The following is a 19,536-nucleotide window of genomic DNA, read 5'->3' on the forward strand; positions in this document are numbered from 1 at the left end:
ATTCCCTGTACGGACTACACAAGCCTTTTTCTCTTCATTATCAGCATGATATTCTGCCTATTAGTGAAGTTATTTAGTAAGCAAAGTCTACACTGATAGAGCTTTTTGACATAGACATGTCCACAGAGGCAGGGTTAGGAATGTCAATTGATGTCTTTAAGATGAAACTCAAAAGCAAACCATGTGCATTTATATCATCTCGCCCAGAGAGTTTTTGAAATATTTATTTTTGTTTAACCCCTTCCATGCTGGTGGCGAACCCCAGCCGTCACGCTCTGCGGCGCTCGTGTGCTGATGACGGCTGGGGTTCGTCACGGCCCCGCCCTGTTCTTTTGTTTACCGCACAGCGGCGGAAACGGCCCAGCATGGAAGGGGTTAAGTTTACGTACACTGCTTTGTCTTCTATATGTAAATATTTAAGTAGAATGGGACTGTATCTGTGGTATACTTTTTAGAGCATTTTCCGGCTGTATTTGACCAGAATGCATCACACAAAAGAAAATAGAATCTCCTAACCTGACACTGTTCGTCTATACAGTTTTCCACTCGCTTTCTGGGGATATCTGCACTGAACTAGAAATAAAGACGGGTCTGGTGGCTCAGTGGATTAATGCATCCACTGCAGGGGCCTGTGTTCGACCTCATGGTCACAGGTTCAAATCCCGGCGGGTCCACTCAGCCTTTCATCCATTGGAGGTCGATAAAATGAGTACCATTGAGTTGGGTAACAATATGTTATTTCAGCGCCAAGATGCCTTGTTGCTCGGGTGAACGTGCACGTTACAAATACACATTAAGTTAAGTGCACTGTCTGGCGATACTCAATTCAAGAAGGGATGGGAGTCTACTCATGTTCTGAGATTAATGCACCGTATGCTAGCTTGAGGATCAAATATTTGAATGGCCTCCAAATTAGTGGCTTTTTAAAAAGTGTCATGCGCTCTACTGAGATGGTAGTGAGATAAACAGGACAGCACGCATACAGTTAATACTATATCTTAGCTCAATGAAGATCCCATTGACCAACATCTTCCCAATATCTTAGTTTGTTCCATCCTTTTACAAGTTCCTAAGAGGGCTTACATATGTTTATAGAGGCCAGTTAAAAGGCATACAACATTGGAAAGATTGTATGAGCGGTCAGAAAGCCTAGCTCAACAAGTGGGCCTTGAAACACTGTTAGATAAGCAATAAAAGCAGCTGTGACCAGCGCTTCTCTAAAGAAACTTCCTTAAGAATGACAAGTGACTTGGAGTTGAAGGAGGGCCCTAATAAACAGCCTTAATGATTACTGCATTATAACAAAAGCGACCTATACAGTAGTAGATATGGTAAAACACCCACCCATCCTTACCATCATCAAATAAGGAAAAGCCATGCATCTTGTCTTCCGCATCTAGCTCAGTGCAGTGCCCGTTGCTGACATCATGAGAATCATCATACGCCTTACCCTCCAGCCCAGGGTCCATGAAGCTCAGGTGAGTGCGGCACGAGGTAGTCAGGAACTCTGACAGCTTACCTGTTTGAGTCCTAAACAAAATACATTAAAAATGAAGGTTAATAGTAAGCATTTTCCACCAAATGCTAGCGCATGTTCCACAAATCTCCTTCATCTCTGTCCTTTGTCTCTCCATACTGACACCTACGACAACCTGCTAATCCAATCATATGGGTCTCGTTAACACAAACTGCTTCTTCCTGAAACATTCATTCTGTTTCCCCACTAACTAAAGCAATGTTTTTTCTTCATGGCCAAGGACCCGAGGCAGTTATGGTATTGAAGGCAAGCACCGTCTATTACATAAGTTGTGAAATCACTTAATCATAAGAATCCACCGTTGTTCCTTCTTCTAACTTCAGAATTCCATTTACGAAGCCAGTGTCAGGGATTCCTTCTTCAATCAAAAGATTCCCCAACAGGGTGACAAAAAAACCTGAGCTTTTTCAATTTACCTTGAAATTAGGCAGGATTAATTATGGATGTCAAAACAAACAAGGTGGTCACATGACTAAGAGAGCACTGCATGAATGGTAGATAGTGATACTGGCACTTTAAAACAGCACCTGTGGCAAGCAAAAGTAACAGATATGGGTTCACCCTTCAGGTGCTCCATGGGACACAGCCTCATTAGTAGTGATGATTTAAGTCACAGATGTGTGTTCACAAAGCTTGATCATGCAAAAAACATGCTGCTTAATTTTTTTAAATAATTTTATCAGCATTTTCCTGAAAACATTTAAAGCAATATTGTTATAATGTACAATCAAGTGGGTTTTATATTTTGCTGCTATTTTCCTGCAACTCGTTAAACACAATTTTGTTCAATGGTAATCGATTGAATTTAAAACTGCAGAGTTAAAACTCTTACAGAGAATACCAAGATTTGGCCAGCGGGAAGGTAATGCTTTCCTTTATAAGAAGTGTTCCGCCCCCTAAGTCACTTCCTAGAGCACCCATCGTTTTTATATATAACATAAATATGTATGTTCCTTTCAGCCATATGGACCTTGTTGGGTCATGAGACCCTCTCTCTTGGCTACTATCAGCACTAGTAATTCATAATCTTAGACTAACACACTTTTGCAATTTCCCTATCTTTAATAAATCTCAGCAGTGCCTGTATAGGGCCGATGTTTACGTTCCATCTCACCACAACAATATTTGTGTTACTTTATTTGGAGGTCTGCTTTTCCCACCTTGCATCTCACACAACTCGGGGAGTCCTCCTACCCACATTCTCCAACCTTCCTTTAGTGCAGTTAATGCAGTGAAGAGACTTGAATTTTATACGTCTGAATTCCACACTGATGGCTATATTCCTAGCTCAATGTGCGCCTCCGTCAATTATCGTTTTTTTAAACTCACAGGTATAGCCCTGATCACTTACATTTACAAACTACTCAATGGAATGTGCATGATTAAAGCCATGCATGCACGGGACATCTTTACAATTAAGACATCCCTAAATGATTCCGTTTTGCAACATGTAACACTCTGCAACTACTAATGAATTGAGAATGGTTCTGAGGATGTTGGGGCCAAGATTTACAAAAATTGCCTTTTGTTTTGACTGAAGTTTCATTTTGATTCATTTAAGGATTTTATTTCCCTACATCTTCACTACATAACCCTGTATACAATTGCTATACAAATCTATTTTTGAAACCGTTTTAGGCAAACCAGATCTGGAAAATACAATTTATAGTGTTTCTTCAGGCAGATTACCATACCCTCCCTCCCAGGACTAGATCAGTTCTTGATAGCAGTTTAGCAACTAGACCATATCTTCCCTTTTGTATAAAGATATGTATTGCTTAAAAGAGCTGGACCATACTGGTGAGGGACAAATAGGCTGATACTGGTTGAGGATGCTTGTGTCCCCCATTCAGAGGTGACCACGTCTGGCGGACGGGATTGGCCGTTCCTGTTTCAGCTGGACCCACAATCATTAGCATATGTCTGAATTCCTGTCCAAGGTGGCACAATGAGCAACAAAGTGATGGGCTAGATTGCACCCCAGAATATTTATAAGTAGCTGAAATTAACACAAGAAATCCGCTCATTATTTTTGTTTTGCCGCAGGAGAAAAGTGCACACAAAGCATCAAGAGCAAGATCATCAAGGGGGTCGTGGCTATGAACGCAGCGAGGCTGGACGTCTTCGGGTAGAGCTCCGGCGTGAGCTCCCCTTCACCGGGACATTTCTCCGCCAATACCGAGCACAGCTGGCCCATACCCCGGTGCCAGCAGTCCGGACCCCACAGCCTACCGCATCTACGCGAGCCCGAGGCCTAGAGCAAGGCCGCAAAGTGAGGCCTACTGCGGGAGGTAGACACGGCGGAAAAGGACCGCGATACCCGAGCCCCGCCACACAGCCTGCCGAAGGGAGATAATTCCCCTGACTGTAAACCCCCGATTATTTCCCGGCTGGGCAGCACAGGTGGCGTATTTGGTGTCGCTCTTTCAGCGTGAGGTGCTTGGCTGGAGGAGCGCTCATCGGCCTGCAGAAGACGTCGGAGCCCCTGCGTGAGGCAGACAGGAGGTGTCACCGAGGAGCCCCAGGATCGTGAGTAGACCACTGGGGGTCTGCCACAGACAGTGCAGCGCCTCATATGATGGAGGGACATTGCGGCTAAGGCTGGGAGTGGCACAGGCGCACACCTTGTAACGCACCAGGACAACCTACACAAGGGCGAATACTGTGCAACGACCGGGCCTTGCCCAGGGATAACGCTAGATTGAGGCGCAATGGACACTCACGAGGAGCAACTGCCGGACAGCGCAAAGACCAAGGGGAAGACTCATTAAAGGCAGATGCGCTGCGCCGCTGAAGGTGTGGGAGATAGAGGATTGGAGAGACTAAAGGACACTTAGTGTAAAAGCCGGAGGGCCAGCTGAAAAGACCAGGCGGAAATTCTTGGAAAGTGGCGGATTCGCTCATACACGCCAGATAGCATCGGACTGCCCTTCAACAGCCACGTGGCGTTGCGATGCCGAATCCAGCCGCCATTTATATCCCCGCCCACCCCATACCAGCAAACGCTTCTGTGTCCAGGCATTCTAAGAGTGAGACTGTACTTAGACAGCCTACCAGTCACTGTGCTCTACGGATATAGCGCACACACCTTCGACGCTGCCTATGTCTGGAGGCACCAGGACACGCACAGGCTCTGGAGGAGTGCAACGGCGAGGCAAGATGGACAAATTTACAAAACAGGCGGAGGCCGACCAAGTAACAACCAAGCTTGACACTGTGCTGGCAGCCATGGAGAGGCTGGAGGAATCGGTGCAATCCACGCGCACGTCGCTGGAAACAAAGATAGATGGAGTTGCCATTGATCTAACGCATTTGCGAGCAGAACACAAGAAGCTTGCGGAGCACACCACCACCTTGGAAAGTACTGTGTCGGACCTCGAACCCCGAGTCACCCAGTCGGATAAACGAATGAGAGACCTCCTCAACAGAGTCGAATTTCTGGAAGATCGGGCAGAGGACGCGGAAGGGCGGGCGAGACGGAACAACGTGCGGATAGTAGGAGTGCCAGAAAGATGGGAAGGGAAAGACCCCACGACACACATGGAAGACTGGCTACGAACGTTACTACCTGAGGGAACATTGTTGCCCCACTTCGTGGTGGAACGAGCACACCGAGTTCCAACGAGGCCTCTTCCAACTGGATCCAATCCTCGGCCACTCCTCCTCCGTATCCTAAATTAGAGAGACCGGGACTCCATCCTGAGAGAAACGCGCAAACTCCATGACATCCGGATCGATAATGCCAAAATCATGTTTTTCCCTGACTATACAGTCCAGGTACAACGCCAAAGACACTCTTTCTAGCGGTGGAACAAAGATTACAGCAACCTGGTCTCAAATACTCACTCCTGTTCCCTGCGAAGCTTCGAGTGGTGGCACACGAAAAAACACACTTCTTCACTAAGGGAAGTGTGGCTCAATGGTTAGAGCAGCAGACCCTGATGCAGAGGTCTAGCCCGGGACCAGGGTTCAATTCCCGCCTCGGCGGGTCTTGGGCTAAAAAATTCCACGGACCTGATAATTCTTGCCTCGGTGCCTATTCCAATCATGGAGTCCCACTCTGTAACTCTAGGCAATAGCTTGCTTCATCTCCACAACGGCCCCCACAACGCTAAGGATGCCTGGCCTTCACCTTGGAGGTGCCCAGGAGTGGACGCCTCACAGGGAAAGCCAGGATGGGTTCCACAGCGGTATTCGTACAAGCGCCTTGAGACCCTTGTGGGTGAGTAGTGCGCTATACAAGTATCAATTTACAATTTACATTTTTTCACTAGCTCAGAAGAAGTGGAGGCATGGTTGGACAGCGGCACAGATAAGACTCCCAGAAGACCCACAGACACCTATCCTGCGAAGCGGAACAGAACCCAAGAAGGAGGCGCCGAAATAGAGCATCACCGGCCCCCGATGACCAAACACAATCAGGCGCTGGTGCACCTGAGGACGTAATGCATCAGGAACAGCAAGATGCACTGCGTATAGTTGCGGAGATTAGCAATTTGCCAATACCACAATCGATCCCGGTCACCAGTCCTCGAGCTCTGCCCAGTGACGATGAGGCAATCTATGGAATACCAGACTCCCAGCTCCCCTCGGACCTACCAGCTGTCACGCCACAGACGGTGGACCTGTTCGGCTGAGAAACCACATTGATCCTTTCCCCCTCTCTTTCTTTTTCTTCCACGCCGGGCCAGGACGCCTGATGGGAAGGCCGCAACACCCGGCCACGTCTGGCTCCGGCTGATTACTGGCGCTGAGATAACACAAAGAGGCGCCGCTCCTGGAAGACTGGGTTGCCCGCTGGGAGGCACAGTGAGTACTGATCCTAACTACATGACTGCTGGACAGGGGTTAGGAGACCAAGAACAGGTAACTGCTCTGGCAGGCAAGATCTGGCTGGCTAATTATCTGCCCGATGGGCCTCCTGGACCAGCATCGCTTATGCTGACGACTGCCACACGCTGGGGGTGAGGTGCATACAGGCCACCATACTGTCAGCATCCCCGCATAACCTACAATAGAGCCGGCTGTGTTCGACATTTGCTCCCCCGGGAAGGAGAATGAACACATACATTCACTCATTGGTCAAGACGCTTCCACCCTGCTCGGCTGGTGGCAACCCCCCAAGACTTGAATGTTGACTATCTCGATAGAGTGTTTGGACGTCTGCACGTTTTGCAGCCGACCTTTTGGTATTATTCCCCATGGTTGTTATTCAGATTTATTTGAGCCATCTGGAACATTTGTTGTTTATAGTATCTTTATCCATCTATTGCAGGTAATCATGATTGTGTATCCAATGTACGAATGTGGGGAATCTTGGGAGGCAATGCTTTTGCAACTGGAATGGTGGTATCGAGAGGAAGGAGGGCGGGGATCACCTGAACAAACGTAATGGCAGCTATTAAACTTTACACTTGGAATGTGTGTGGCATGCACACACCCTCACGTAGGTACCAAATATATTCTTATTTGAAGAGACACAGAGTCCAAATTGTGCTCCTGCAAGAGACTCACTTAAATGACACGGCGGTGCATACGTTACGCCGCAGATGGCTTGGGCAGCTCTACGCCACGGGATACTCCTCCTATGCCCGAGGCGCACTGATATGGGTAAGGCCGGGAACTCCCCTAGAAGTGGAACACTCCTACATTGGCAGAGAGGGCAGACTTGTAGTTGTGAAGGGAAGACTGGATGCACGCCCTGTAGTGCTGGCGTCAATATACGCCCCTAACACAGACCAGCAGGGATTTCTCGCACAAGTCTCTACTGTCTTGTCCCCGTGGCATGGCCTCCCCTGGATATTGGGCGGAGATTACAACTACGTCCTGGACGCCGCATTAGATCGCTCCTTCCCGCCTCTGCCGAGTGCACCTGTGCTGGGAGTAATGAAAGCCTTCACAGCCTGGGCCGCGCAATGGGATCTGCGTGACGCATGGCGGTGTCGCAACCCAGATGTCCGGATATACTCATACTACTCGGGCGCCCACGACCTGCATGTGCGTTTGGACAGGTACATGGTGACCAGCGACTTGCTCCCACACGTAGCTGACACCTATTATATGGGCCGTACACATTCAGACCACAACCCACATGTGTTAGACCTGGCATGGGCACATACACATCCCCCTGTCCCCACCTGGAGACTACAACCAGACTTGCTGCTTGACGCCCCATTCCGTGACTCTTTACATACACAAATAGCACACTATTTGAAGGACAACACGGACACGGCGTCCACCCTCCAGATAGAATGGGACACCGTTCAAAGTTGTGATCAGGGCCCCTGCTTAGGCACACAGATTAACATACGAAGGCAGCTGGAAAAAGACTTAACGAAGATGGAGACCAACCTCCCACACAAAGAGCAGGTACCAGACGGAGGCGGAGGGGGGGGACGTAATAGAAGCTCGGGCGGAACACGAGTGATTGTTGGAAAGGCTGCGCTGCCTCAACTATGCGGCCCATTCGGCTCGCACACACAATGTGGGAGATATGCCTGGCAAACTATTGGCCTGGCTGATTAGCAGGGATGACCGAACGAAACCGGTGACGGCGATACACGACAATAGGTGAGACATGCTTTACACACAAAATGAGATACACGACGCATTCACTGCCCATTACAATACGCTGTACCGCTCCTATCTGCAAACCCCCTCCCAGACATTGCCGAATATCTCGCAAACATACCACTGCCGGAGTTAAGGGATGCCCAGAGTGAAGACGGCAGCGCCCATAACACCAGAGGAGCTCCGCGTAGTCATCGCTGCGCTCTCCAATGGCCAGTCCCCAGGCCCAGATGGACTGCCAGCGGAGTTCTACAAGGCCTATTCAGACCTGCTGATCCCGGAGCTGATCCGGATGTATGAGGCGGCATTAGAGGACTCCTCCCTTCCCCACACACTCAATGAGGCCACCCTAGTCTCCCTCTTAAAACCAGGCAGAGATGGGAAGCAGTTGGGTTCGTACAGACCCCTTGCTCTTCTCAACAGTGATTATAAAATGTTAGCGTCTACCTTGGCACAGCGGCTAGCCCGCTTCACGCCAACACTAGTGCATGTCGACCAAAATGGTTTTGTGCCCAAGCGAAGCACCTCACACAATATTCGTCGATTGTTTAGAGTACAAGAGTATGCAGTGAAGCAATGGCCAAGGTCGGGGTGCTTGGTGCTCGATTTAGAAAAATCTTTCGATTCCGTGGAATGGCCATACCTCCGGGAGGTACTGCAGAAATATAAATTGGGGGAGGCTTTTATAAACATGGTCAACCTGCTGTATCAGACACCCACAGTGCGGGTCCGCACTGGCAGCCTATTGTCTGCTGTTATCAGAGTCCGGAGAGGCACGAGACAGGGCTGCCCTCTGTCACCGCTGCTCTTCTCCTTGGCAATGGAGCCACTGGCAGAATTATTAAGACAACAAGGCGAGGATTGGGGCATTCCCTTGGAAGACGGTATCCATGCGGTCTCACTGTATGCAGACGACCTGCTTCTATATATTAAAGATCTCACAAATGTGCCACAGGCGTTAACGGACACCCTAAGCACCTTTGCAGCCCTTTCGGGGCTCAAGGTTAACTGGGGTAAGTCTGGGGTGTACTCCTTTAGCCCAGACATGCAGGAATGCGAGGTGCGACTCGGCGGGGTACGGCTGGCTTGGCACGCTACCACATTCAGATATTTGAGTATCCATATATACATGTCCCCCACGGACGTGCTAGAGGGTAACCTGGTCAGAGCCATCTCTTCCCTGCAGACGCAAATAGCCTTCTGGAAAACGCTCCACCTCAATGTACCCAGCCGGGTAACCCTAACGAAAATGATTGTCCTACCACGGCTCTTATACTATTATTCCAATATACCGGTATACGTCCCAAACCACATCTTTCGAGAATTGGAAATCATGATTAGAGCACTCATTTGGAACACCGGCAGACCCAGAGTAGCGCTGACGAAACTCTACACACCAGTGGCAGCGGGGGGACTCGCGGTTCCCAAACAGGATTTATATTACCTGGCAGCACAGCTGCAGTGGGTGGTTGGCTGGCTGAGTGGGAAGTGCCTGACCGACACGACCTCGGACACCTCAACCCTGACCCACACACAGGTCCTCACACAGTTTCATCCCCTGGTCAAGCTACCTCGCCCGACACAATTGCATTTAGCAGTGGCTCACAAGTGCTACACGCGAAGCTTGCGGCTCACGCAGGCGGTGACGCCCTATGCCCCTGTACTCCCTCTGCTGGGCACTCCCAAAGACGGAGGGGCTGTAACCACGTCCACTCTGGAACGATGGGAACAGGCCGGAATACACACGATGGCTGAACTATATACGGATGGCGCTCTGCTTCCATTCGACAGACTAGTGGCGACCACAAACCTACCGGCAGGGCAGTTCCTGTTACACACATCATTGATACGCACGTATACAAAGGCTTGGGGTGATATGACCGAGGTACCACAGACACACTTGTGGGTACAATATATGCACGTCATGGGAAATGGATCCCATGTGATACATTGGTTAGCACAGGCACTATTATTGCACACAACTCGCACCCTCCAACCACTGAGAGATAAATGGGCGATAGATAGGGGCAAAGACTGGACAGACAAGGAATGGGAGAGAATACTAGAGGGAACCGTTAATATCCCACGCAACTCGCGGTTCAAGATTATCCAATTCTATATAATACATAGAGCGTATCTGTCACCAGACAAAATTAACCAATATTTCGCAATAAACACGTCCATATGCCCGGGCTGCTCACTACCAAGTGCGGACATTTTACATATGCTCTGGACCTGTCCTAGGCTGCAGGCATATTGGCACGGCGTAACGTCGCTATTGACGAAGGGGGCCGGCGTGGAAATGCCACACACATGGGAGGCATGTTTGCTGGGCTTATTTAAAAGAATGAACCACACTAAAGTTCACACCAGATTTTGGCTTGTCACCGCTAAAAGGCTCATCATCAAGCATTGGTAGAGCAGGGACCCACCACAAATCAAACATTGGTGCACCTCCTTCAATAACTGGGCGGCAGCGGAAAGTGCGACCCTTCACAGGGAGGAGACGGCGGGACTGAGAGCCGTCCCAATAGCGCAACCTTGGGATGACACTTTTAAATCCTTTCGACAGGTGTGTCTTGAGCAGGGAATTACGTAGACGTTTGCCTGTTTGAGAGTCATTAAAATGACTGACAAGAAGAAAGATAGCGCATCCAGGGGAGGTGACTTGATTCTAGCAGACAATAGCATGCCTCGCATACGACACAAGATACCGATCACATGCCGCCAACAAGTAACTCAGACCCGCCCCCCATATGCAAGACTGGATACCGACATCCGACCATAACCGTGTTGAAGATACGTCCACCCATCCCCACACTGCCACCCTTACACCTGGGGACAATACCGTACATGTATTGACACATATCAACACAATACCTGCCTATACACCCCTTTAGATTTACCCCAGAACAGTGCTTTTTTGTATTCTTTTCCTAACATTGTTACTGACCCTTTTCGCTATTTAACCCATATATTCGTTCTCCCCCCCTAGTTGACCACGTTAGCGGTATCCTGCCGAGTTCATTAATGGACACAATAGTTACACTGATCGAAAACCATCGCATAGAATGTCATACGTTTGTTCCTTAAATGGTTGGCAACACTCACACCTATATTTGAGGGGCCACTCTACATAGCAGGTCTTTTTGCTATGATGGGTGGAGTGAGGAACCATCACATATGACAAACGCTGGGTCCCAGTTGGCACGCATATGCGAAATACACCTTATTCACAACTGATCCAGATAACGACCTGCCCCCCACTTTCTTTTGACACCCCGCTGGGCGCACACTAGCAGCACACGAAAGGCCACGACACTGCAGCATGCACCGTTGATTCAATACCTAGGCGCCATCTTCCTTTTAGCTGATGACCCATAGCTCTGTAGAGATGGGAAACACTTCGGTACAAAGCATTATGAGGAACTGTTATATGATTTGTATATTTCCTTTTCCTTCCGTGCATCAGCAGCTAAGAAATGAGACAACTGTAATGTATAATTGTTGTTGCTGTGCATGATCATTGTCATGACTCAAAAAGGTGTTTTTTATTTCTTTTACCCTCCTAAACTTAACGATTTGTAATGTGACTATAAGTTGAAATCTCAATAAAAATATTCAAACACAAAAGAGCAAGATCATCAAGTAATTCCTTCAATAAATATCTCTTCAATCAAATAAAATCTGGGACAGATTCGCTGTACAGGCCACCAGGCATTTTCAAATTTATCTGTTGCAGTTGGAATTTTAACCAAGAAAGGAGCAGGTTTAAAAAATTCTACTTTTCAATATCCAGCAATAACAGGTATGCCCCCCTCATGTGATCTTCGAACAAGAAATCCACAACTTACGCTCATTAACAAAACAAACTCACTCCACAACTTCACAGTGCCATTAGTTTAATGTATTCTAATCACATTACTGAACCCCTCTTCCAGGCCATTTGCACCATGTCTCCTTACTCTCAACCTTTAAAACTCCCCTTAGGACTCACCATCCCAATCCGAAGATGTTCAGCTGTCGCTGCCCAGGCTCCAAGCACGAAGTTGGACATTGTGTAGGCCTGGGAGCAGAACCCTGCCTTGCTGCTGTGATAGCAGATCCTCATGGAGAGGCAGCCTGATCAGATGACAGATGCTCAAGCCCAGGAGTTCTGGATACCATACTCCCTGTGCTTAACCCGGAGCCGCAAGAATGACTTGAGCCAGCTCGATCTTGATCTGCTGAACTAGGGGCAGGAGTAGTTTTGGCAGGAAGGCATACAGAAGTCCAGAGCTCCACTAGAGGTGGAAAGCATCTCTCAGCAGGAGACACCGCGGAAACTCCAACGTGCAGCAGTGCTAACATTGCGTGTTCTCAGCAGTGGCAAACAAATTGAGCCAAAGTTGTCCCCATTCACGGAAGAGACCTTGCTCCAACTCTAGGTGCAACTGCCACACATGATCCACTATGTGCTGACGACTGAGCTCGTATGCCCTGGCATTCAACGATCTTCCGGGTGCAACTGCCAATCATTTTCCATTAAGTACTAACGGCTACCATCTGCCCTGGTGTTCACCGGTCCTGCCAGGCAGTTCACCATCAGGAAAAGTCCTTGGAGGTCCAGCCATTACCAGAGTTGCAGTGCCTTCAGGCATAGCACTCAAGACCCCAACCATGCCATGTTGAACAAGTTACTTACCTTTGGTGATGCCTTATCTGGAAGAGACTCTATTGAGCTGCATATTGCTTACCTTAGAATTATCCCCAGGTGCCAGACTGGATCTGGTAATTCATGAGCAGTACCGCATCTCACCTGTATGTGGCATAGTTTGGCTCCGCATCAGCGGACCCGGAAGCAAAGTGCACAGTGCCTATAAAGGTGCCCCTCCCCACCCCAGTGCACTAACATTTTCTTTTCTGGACCTTTCTATGCCAGAAAAGTGGAGCCACAAAGAATGATGAAGAACTGGTGTGCATCACTATGGGTCTCATTAGGGTGACTATGTGGAAATTAGTTCGCAGAGCGCAAAGGATAGGGGGGTCGGTGAGGAATTTGCGGCTAGATAAGTGTATCTACCACATAAAACATTATTGAAGGTAAGGAACTTGTTCATCTGATTGAGACTTTTTCGCCACATATTCCTTTCTTTAGAATAGATACCCAAACAATACCTCCCTGGAGGTGGGTCTAAAAACTGATTAGGCCCATAAAATCAGATGTCCAGGACAGGGGCTCCGAATGAACATTCAAATCCTCATGGAGTCACTTTTTGGCCAATGTGTAGCAGATTTTTTTGCAGAGAACTTGTGAGATGGTTCTTTTCTGCACAGCCTTTCCTTTCTTTGCCGTGACATACCAATCAAACAGTTGATTGTCCAGCCAGAACTCTCTGGTAGGATTAATGTAGAATGATAACACTCTTTTTGGGTCCAGACCATGGAGTCTCCCCTCTTTTATAGAAGGGTGAGGCTGGGCAAATAAAGGAGGGGAGGTGATATATATTATAAGAAAAGAAGCACGAGGTCTCATAACCAGTTTGTGTGAGTAGAATGTTGTGTAGACAGGGTGCACAGGAAGTGCATGCAGTTTGCCTACCCTACTGGCTCATATTATGACCACCAGAAAAGCAGTATTTTGGTGAGAAACCGGAGTGGACAGTTGTGCAATGGCTTGAAAGGCACACACATATATGAACCGATAATACCAGACTAAGGTCCCATTGCGGCATGATGAATGGTCTTGGAGGAAAACAGGTGCTGTAGTGCATTGAGTAAACGTGTCGCAACAGATGACTTGAACAAAGAAGATTGATCCGGCAACCACAACCTCAGATGCCTGCAGATTTATCAAAGTGCCATCCCTGCAGGCATAGTGGTGTGGTTCGACCCCAGGAAAAACCTTCTGAGGGTCTGTTATAGACATTTGTTTGAGACAGTCCTTACAAAGTTTAAAACCTGTAATTTTGGGTGGTGACATTTCCCTTGAACAACGTTTTACAAATTTGAAGAGGTAAAGGTGGAGCAAAGAGAGGAAATGGAGCTCCTGATCAGCATCTGGTGGGGTGGAAAGATAGGAACTGATGTCAGTACACTGGAGTGGTGCCTATATAAGCTCCACATGTCATTTCCAGAGCGGAAAGGCGTCTTTGTGGAGCCGCATGGCTCCACCTATCAGCATGCAGATGAAAAGCTGAAAAGGTTCCAGATCCAGTCTGTCACCTAGGGAATATCCTAAAGGTGAGAAATTTGCAGATAGAACTATCAGAAATGACCTTACGTGAAATGTATAATCAGTGTGCATATTGCCTTTCAATCACCATACACCTTGCATCAAACCATCCATATTCTACATGGTTAACAGCAAAATTATGATCTGCTTGTTCCAGTGCCTGCTTCACTGTCATTTTTCTAGTCAGTTATATCTCTTCAGTATGCAGCGGAGTATTGCGTCATTAACCTACTTGACTAACAGTAGAACAGAACACATGCAATTAATTTAATATACAATCACATTTCTTGTGTGAGAGATACAGCACAATTATAAGGACACCAAGGTGATATTGAAGACACTCTCTGGTAATGGCAAATTCACTAAGAAAGATATCTGGATGTGCTAGGGACTCTTAAGGTGAAGAAACAATTTGACTGAGAACGATTGCAACACAGACGCTCTGAACATCCATGTCTCACATTCGTTTGGTCATAACTAATCATCCATCACTGATATGAGGTAAGAAAAAAATACTCTGATACGCTGGGAAAAACTACATTTCTATATTTTAGGCATGATTACAATAAGTGCAACAGAAAACAGTGCGCTCAATTGAGGCTGGCTATTAAACTGACTATTCAGTCTGCACAATAAGTCTCTGTCCATGTTCTGTGTAAGAATGTTTTGAGTAAAATCATAAGAACGTTTTACTTAATAAATATTTCAAACACTAGGAAAGAAATTGCATTATGTGTTGGGCCTCTATAATCAGCTTTGATGAACATACAAATACTGGTAAAGCTCATCCTAATTAGTAAGGGATACATGCAGCCATAGTGAAATTAATAATTATCTATCAACAAAAAAAAAAAGTTAAATCAAGAAAGGTATAGGCTTACCTTGCCCCACCAAAATATCCATCTTGAAGTTTTCTTAATGTTGCAAGGACAGCTGGATCCAAATCAGTCCCACTATCATCTTTTAAAAAGAAATAAAATGAAGCAAGCTGAGTATGCTATAGATAATAGGCCTCATACATATTGCTCCTCTAGAAGGTTCTAGGAGTTGCCTTACACAATATCAATTTCTTACTTGTAACTGCAGTTCTCCAGTATTGTCTTTTTTCAAAGATGAACATACTTAAGTCAAAAACGCGGGTGAGGCTGGAGTTCACAGTAAGCAAAGGAAAGTATCTTTGATTATGAATTTTGGGATATCCCTAACTTATCTTGAGAATGTTAATGTAGAGCCATCTTCCATGATGGGTTCTTAAACTCAGATTTGTGGATGGGTTTGAAAAGATGTCTCATTATTTAAAAGAGCACAGAGTTCAATTCCCATTAGATTGCGGGTTGATGCCTAGGAGGAGATTTCCTAGATAATCTCATCATAAATCCTGAGAATGTACTATTTGAAAACACTGATAACGTACCTATGTGCATCAAACCCTTGAAATTGGCCGAAAATGTAGACCTTTACTTAAGAACAAACTTAGGAAAAAGATAAAGCAATATATTAAGACCCTCCTGCGAACCACATCAAAAGAAACATTTCTATTTTCTTTGAAGGTTTTAGTTGCTTACGTTACTCAAGCATTGATCTGCATCCTAAAGCAATATTTAAGCAGGCATACTCAAGGAGAAATGGAGCCAGGAAGACAGACTGAGCAACATGAGGATATGATGCAGTACTTTACCTCCTTGACTGGACAGAAGATCCAGGTGTGTTTCAGACACCATCTCTGGTCTGCAAGATGCAAGGCCTGTATACAGTATTGACTCTACCATATTGGAGCTTTCAGCACGTGTCAGAATAGCCCCATGTTCATTTTCCTGATTATTTTTTGTATCATGGGAAACAGGAGTAAAAAGCAGAAACAACAACCCACACAAGTGAAGTGAAAGTGTATCACCTCTCATCCACGGATGCCAGTGGCTTCTGATAAAGTAGAATTCCTGGTTGTGCCTTGTTGGAAAGAGGTCTAGGTCTAATTGACCCAACATTGGAAGACTTTCTGCAGTTGGGGAGATTGTAGTTTCCATCTGTGACAGTCTCCCAGTGACCTACCGACGGCATCTGCCAATTAGTTGCATAGATCTACAAAGTGATACTCAACTACATTGCTTGAGCCGCCCTGTAACGTGATACAGTACTCCAAAGTTTCTGGCCTCCCGGCAGAGAACACGGGATCCCAGCCATACTGTTGGTTGATGTGGAACATGAATATTGTGTTGCTGGTTTTCCCTAGCAGGAAGGTGGGAATGGTACCCCAGAAAGGGTTCCTGTTACCACTGTGGGGTTAATATTCTTAAACAGGGAACTTACTTAGGGGCAAAAATGGATTAGGCAAACATAGGAATACGATTGCCCAATAATTGACTTATACTGGAGAACCATGAACCTTTGTCTCATTTGAAAGTCCTAGACAGTAGCTAAAATCCTTCTTATCCTTTCCTCAGATAGGTAAGCTCTGGTTTGAGCTGTATCCAGGGCCGGACTGGCAGTAGCGGGAACCAGGGATTTCCCCACTGGGCCGATTTTGTTATCGGGGGCAGGTTTTTCAGCACAGCTGCAATATTGGCCCACTGTAACAAAAACGACTGCGTTGAGAGGAGATTGGTGCTTCCAACTAGCATCCCCACCCCACCCATCTCCCAACTCCAGGGGCCCAGCCAAGCTGTTTGCCAGGGCCGGTGTCGGCTCCCAGTCCGGCAGTGGCTGTACTTATGAGTGGTCCTAGAATTTAGAGTGAGTGATGGTGATACAAGGATACCTTTTCCTGATCCAAAAAACTGTCCTATTTATGCAAGCAACAGTGTGTACTCTCGTCCATTTGCACCAAATTCCCTTTCATTAGCCTCAATAATTAAGTTAGGGAAAAACCTGATGGCACTGAATTCTAAGATTGAATGCCACTGGGGTGAGGCATTTTGTGAATATTCTGTAAGCACGCTTCTGCAGATTTTTGCTCATGTGCATTTGTAAAGGGCACATTAACTTCTTGAAGTATGTGGGAGCTGAGTAACAGGTGTTCATAGTTATCCAACTCAAATGTACTCATTTTATTGACACAGGAAGAATGAAAGGCTAAGTGGACTTGACGGGATTCAAACCTGCGGGTATGACCACAAACCTTGGTTTCTGGAGTGGACACATTAGTCCACTGAGCTACAAGACCCAGCACAAAAGAATTTGATATAGCTGAAAGACCATTGAGAAGCAAAGAAATTTGCTACGGCTGGGATGAATATCAATATGAAAATATGCATTCTGGATACCCAGGGAAGTCATGAATTCCTGTCCTGTAGAGATTACCATGCAGAATGATTGTTTTACTGCATTTGTTACTAAAAGTTCAGGTTGGGTGGGTTTTCTCCAATTTTCTTCAAGAGTAGGAAACACCTTGCTTAAAAGATTTGTTTCTTTGAGATCGGGTAACTGACTCTACAGCTCCAATATTTTATACATCATGGTGGGAATTTCTTGCTGAAACTTCTTAAGATGCTGGCATTTTTCCAGAGCAGACAGCATTCGAGGGGGGTCTTCAGATAAAGGTTAGTGCATGGCCAAACTTGATTAATTCTAACACCCAATGATCTGCAGGGTTGTTCTTGCACATGCAATGTTTCATCAACTTGGCCAGGGTAAATGATGGCAGCTAGTCAGACAGTACAGTCAAGTTTTCTTTGGGGGCTCAAGCGATCTTGGTTGGGTGCTTCATCTACAACAAGAGGGAGATGTGAAGAATGATGACCTTAGAGGTGATCAGTGAGACAATAGACTTTGTTTGCTAATAATTCCTGCAGGAGTGATAGAATTGTGCTTGGTAATATCAATACCCACTATGTAATCAGTTTTGCCATGTACTACTTCCTCATTTAGAATTCTAGGGATAGCAAAACTGGAGGGAGTCCAAGGTAGGATGTAACTTTATACTTTGAAATGTTAGTTACAGTGTTGGCCAAATGGCACAGGAAAAGAACAGCTGGCCAGCTCCCCTTGTTGTCTGGGGACCTCTGTTCCTGCCAGGTGCCTGAAACCATTGTTCAAAATGCTTTAGTTGTGCCAATTACCTCAGAAAATGTAAGATCAACCTTAGGTAATATGGCCTTGGCCTCAGCCCTCCTGTATTATGACACGAGGTGCAATTAAGGAGCATTATTTCATAAGTTCCCATGGCTTGGGGGTTGATTGACTTGATCATGGTTGTTGCCATCAAACTCAACACTTGCCCCTCTCATCCTTGTCCAGCAACAGCCGCGCAGTATGGCTCTGGATGAGTGGTGAGGAAGGGAGTGTAGGAGGCTGGTGCATCGTCTGGTGCTTTATAATTATTCTGGAGTTTGGATATCCCTGTATTGCATCCTTCCCAGGGACACACACACCAAGCACAGATACACTTCTGTGCAGCACTTCACACCAATCTGATGTAGGTCAGGGGTGAGTTAAGTACACAACAGCGTAACTTTAAAAGTGTTTGAGCCTCCAGGCATCACTCCAGTGACAGGTTAAAAAGGAACTGTTCACTCCTATTGATCACTACAAGGTATGATGCACACGCATGATCTGTATTTCCCAATGGAAACAAGAATGAGCATTAGGTATAAAGACATCAATACAGTTGGGCCCTCAGGGCAGGGGTGCACGTCTATTACCATGTAGAGGGATTTTCTGTCCCAACAGTCACTATGCTTTGAAACTCTATCCACCAGCCAGTGGTAGCATGCAATGACTGAAAAGTAAACTGGACGGGGGTCTTCTTGCATTACACTGGAGCAATGCAGTGGTGCCACACAGCTTCTTGCTCCCATTTTGGTATATCAACGTCTTTTTAGTTCTCATCCTCAGCATATTGCTGGGAGGCATGTTCCTTCCTAGGAGGTTAGGTGTGAGTGTTGTGGCAGTGGAGGTGGTGGATACGGATCTGGAAACCTTGTCTAAAATGCAATGTTTTTAGACAAGGTTAAAACACATTATTGGGAGCTCCTGGAATAACTGCCCTTTTTGTAATAATTGAAAAAATCATCACAAAATTATCTTTTCCCAGTCTGTGGAGAGCAGTGTCCTTTGGTTGCCTTTTCTTTCTAACATCGACACTCCTGACTGGAAGGAAATGTTCCATACCTCCCTCATCTTCCTTTTCTCTCTCCTCTACTTTTAGAATACCGCATATTTGCAGCTGCACTGACCACTTCTTCTGCATGCTCCTTCTCTTTTTCCAGAAGATGGTGTA

General features: G+C 46.5%; 1 protein-coding gene across 3 annotated transcripts in view; it reads right to left on the reverse strand.

Annotated features, from left to right (window-relative positions):
- The window catches only part of PHKA1 (phosphorylase kinase regulatory subunit alpha 1), a 1,293,387-nt gene that overhangs the window by 662,679 nt on the left and 611,172 nt on the right, over nt 1–19,536 (reverse strand). For 2 of the 3 annotated variants that reach the window (XM_086942009.1, XM_086942008.1), the window contains exons 17-18: nt 15,203–15,281; nt 1,355–1,530 (exon numbers count right to left, since the gene is read on the reverse strand). In XM_086942009.1, coding sequence (XP_086798135.1) covers nt 1,355–1,530; nt 15,203–15,281 — 255 coding nt within the window. The remainder of the gene's footprint in view (nt 1–1,354; nt 1,531–15,202; nt 15,282–19,536) is intronic. The other variant, XM_086942010.1, reaches the window with a different exon arrangement.

The sequence above is a fragment of the Lissotriton vulgaris genome, chromosome 10, assembly GCF_964263255.1.
Source record: "Lissotriton vulgaris chromosome 10, aLisVul1.2, whole genome shotgun sequence".
Taxonomy (NCBI): domain Eukaryota; kingdom Metazoa; phylum Chordata; class Amphibia; order Caudata; family Salamandridae; genus Lissotriton; species Lissotriton vulgaris.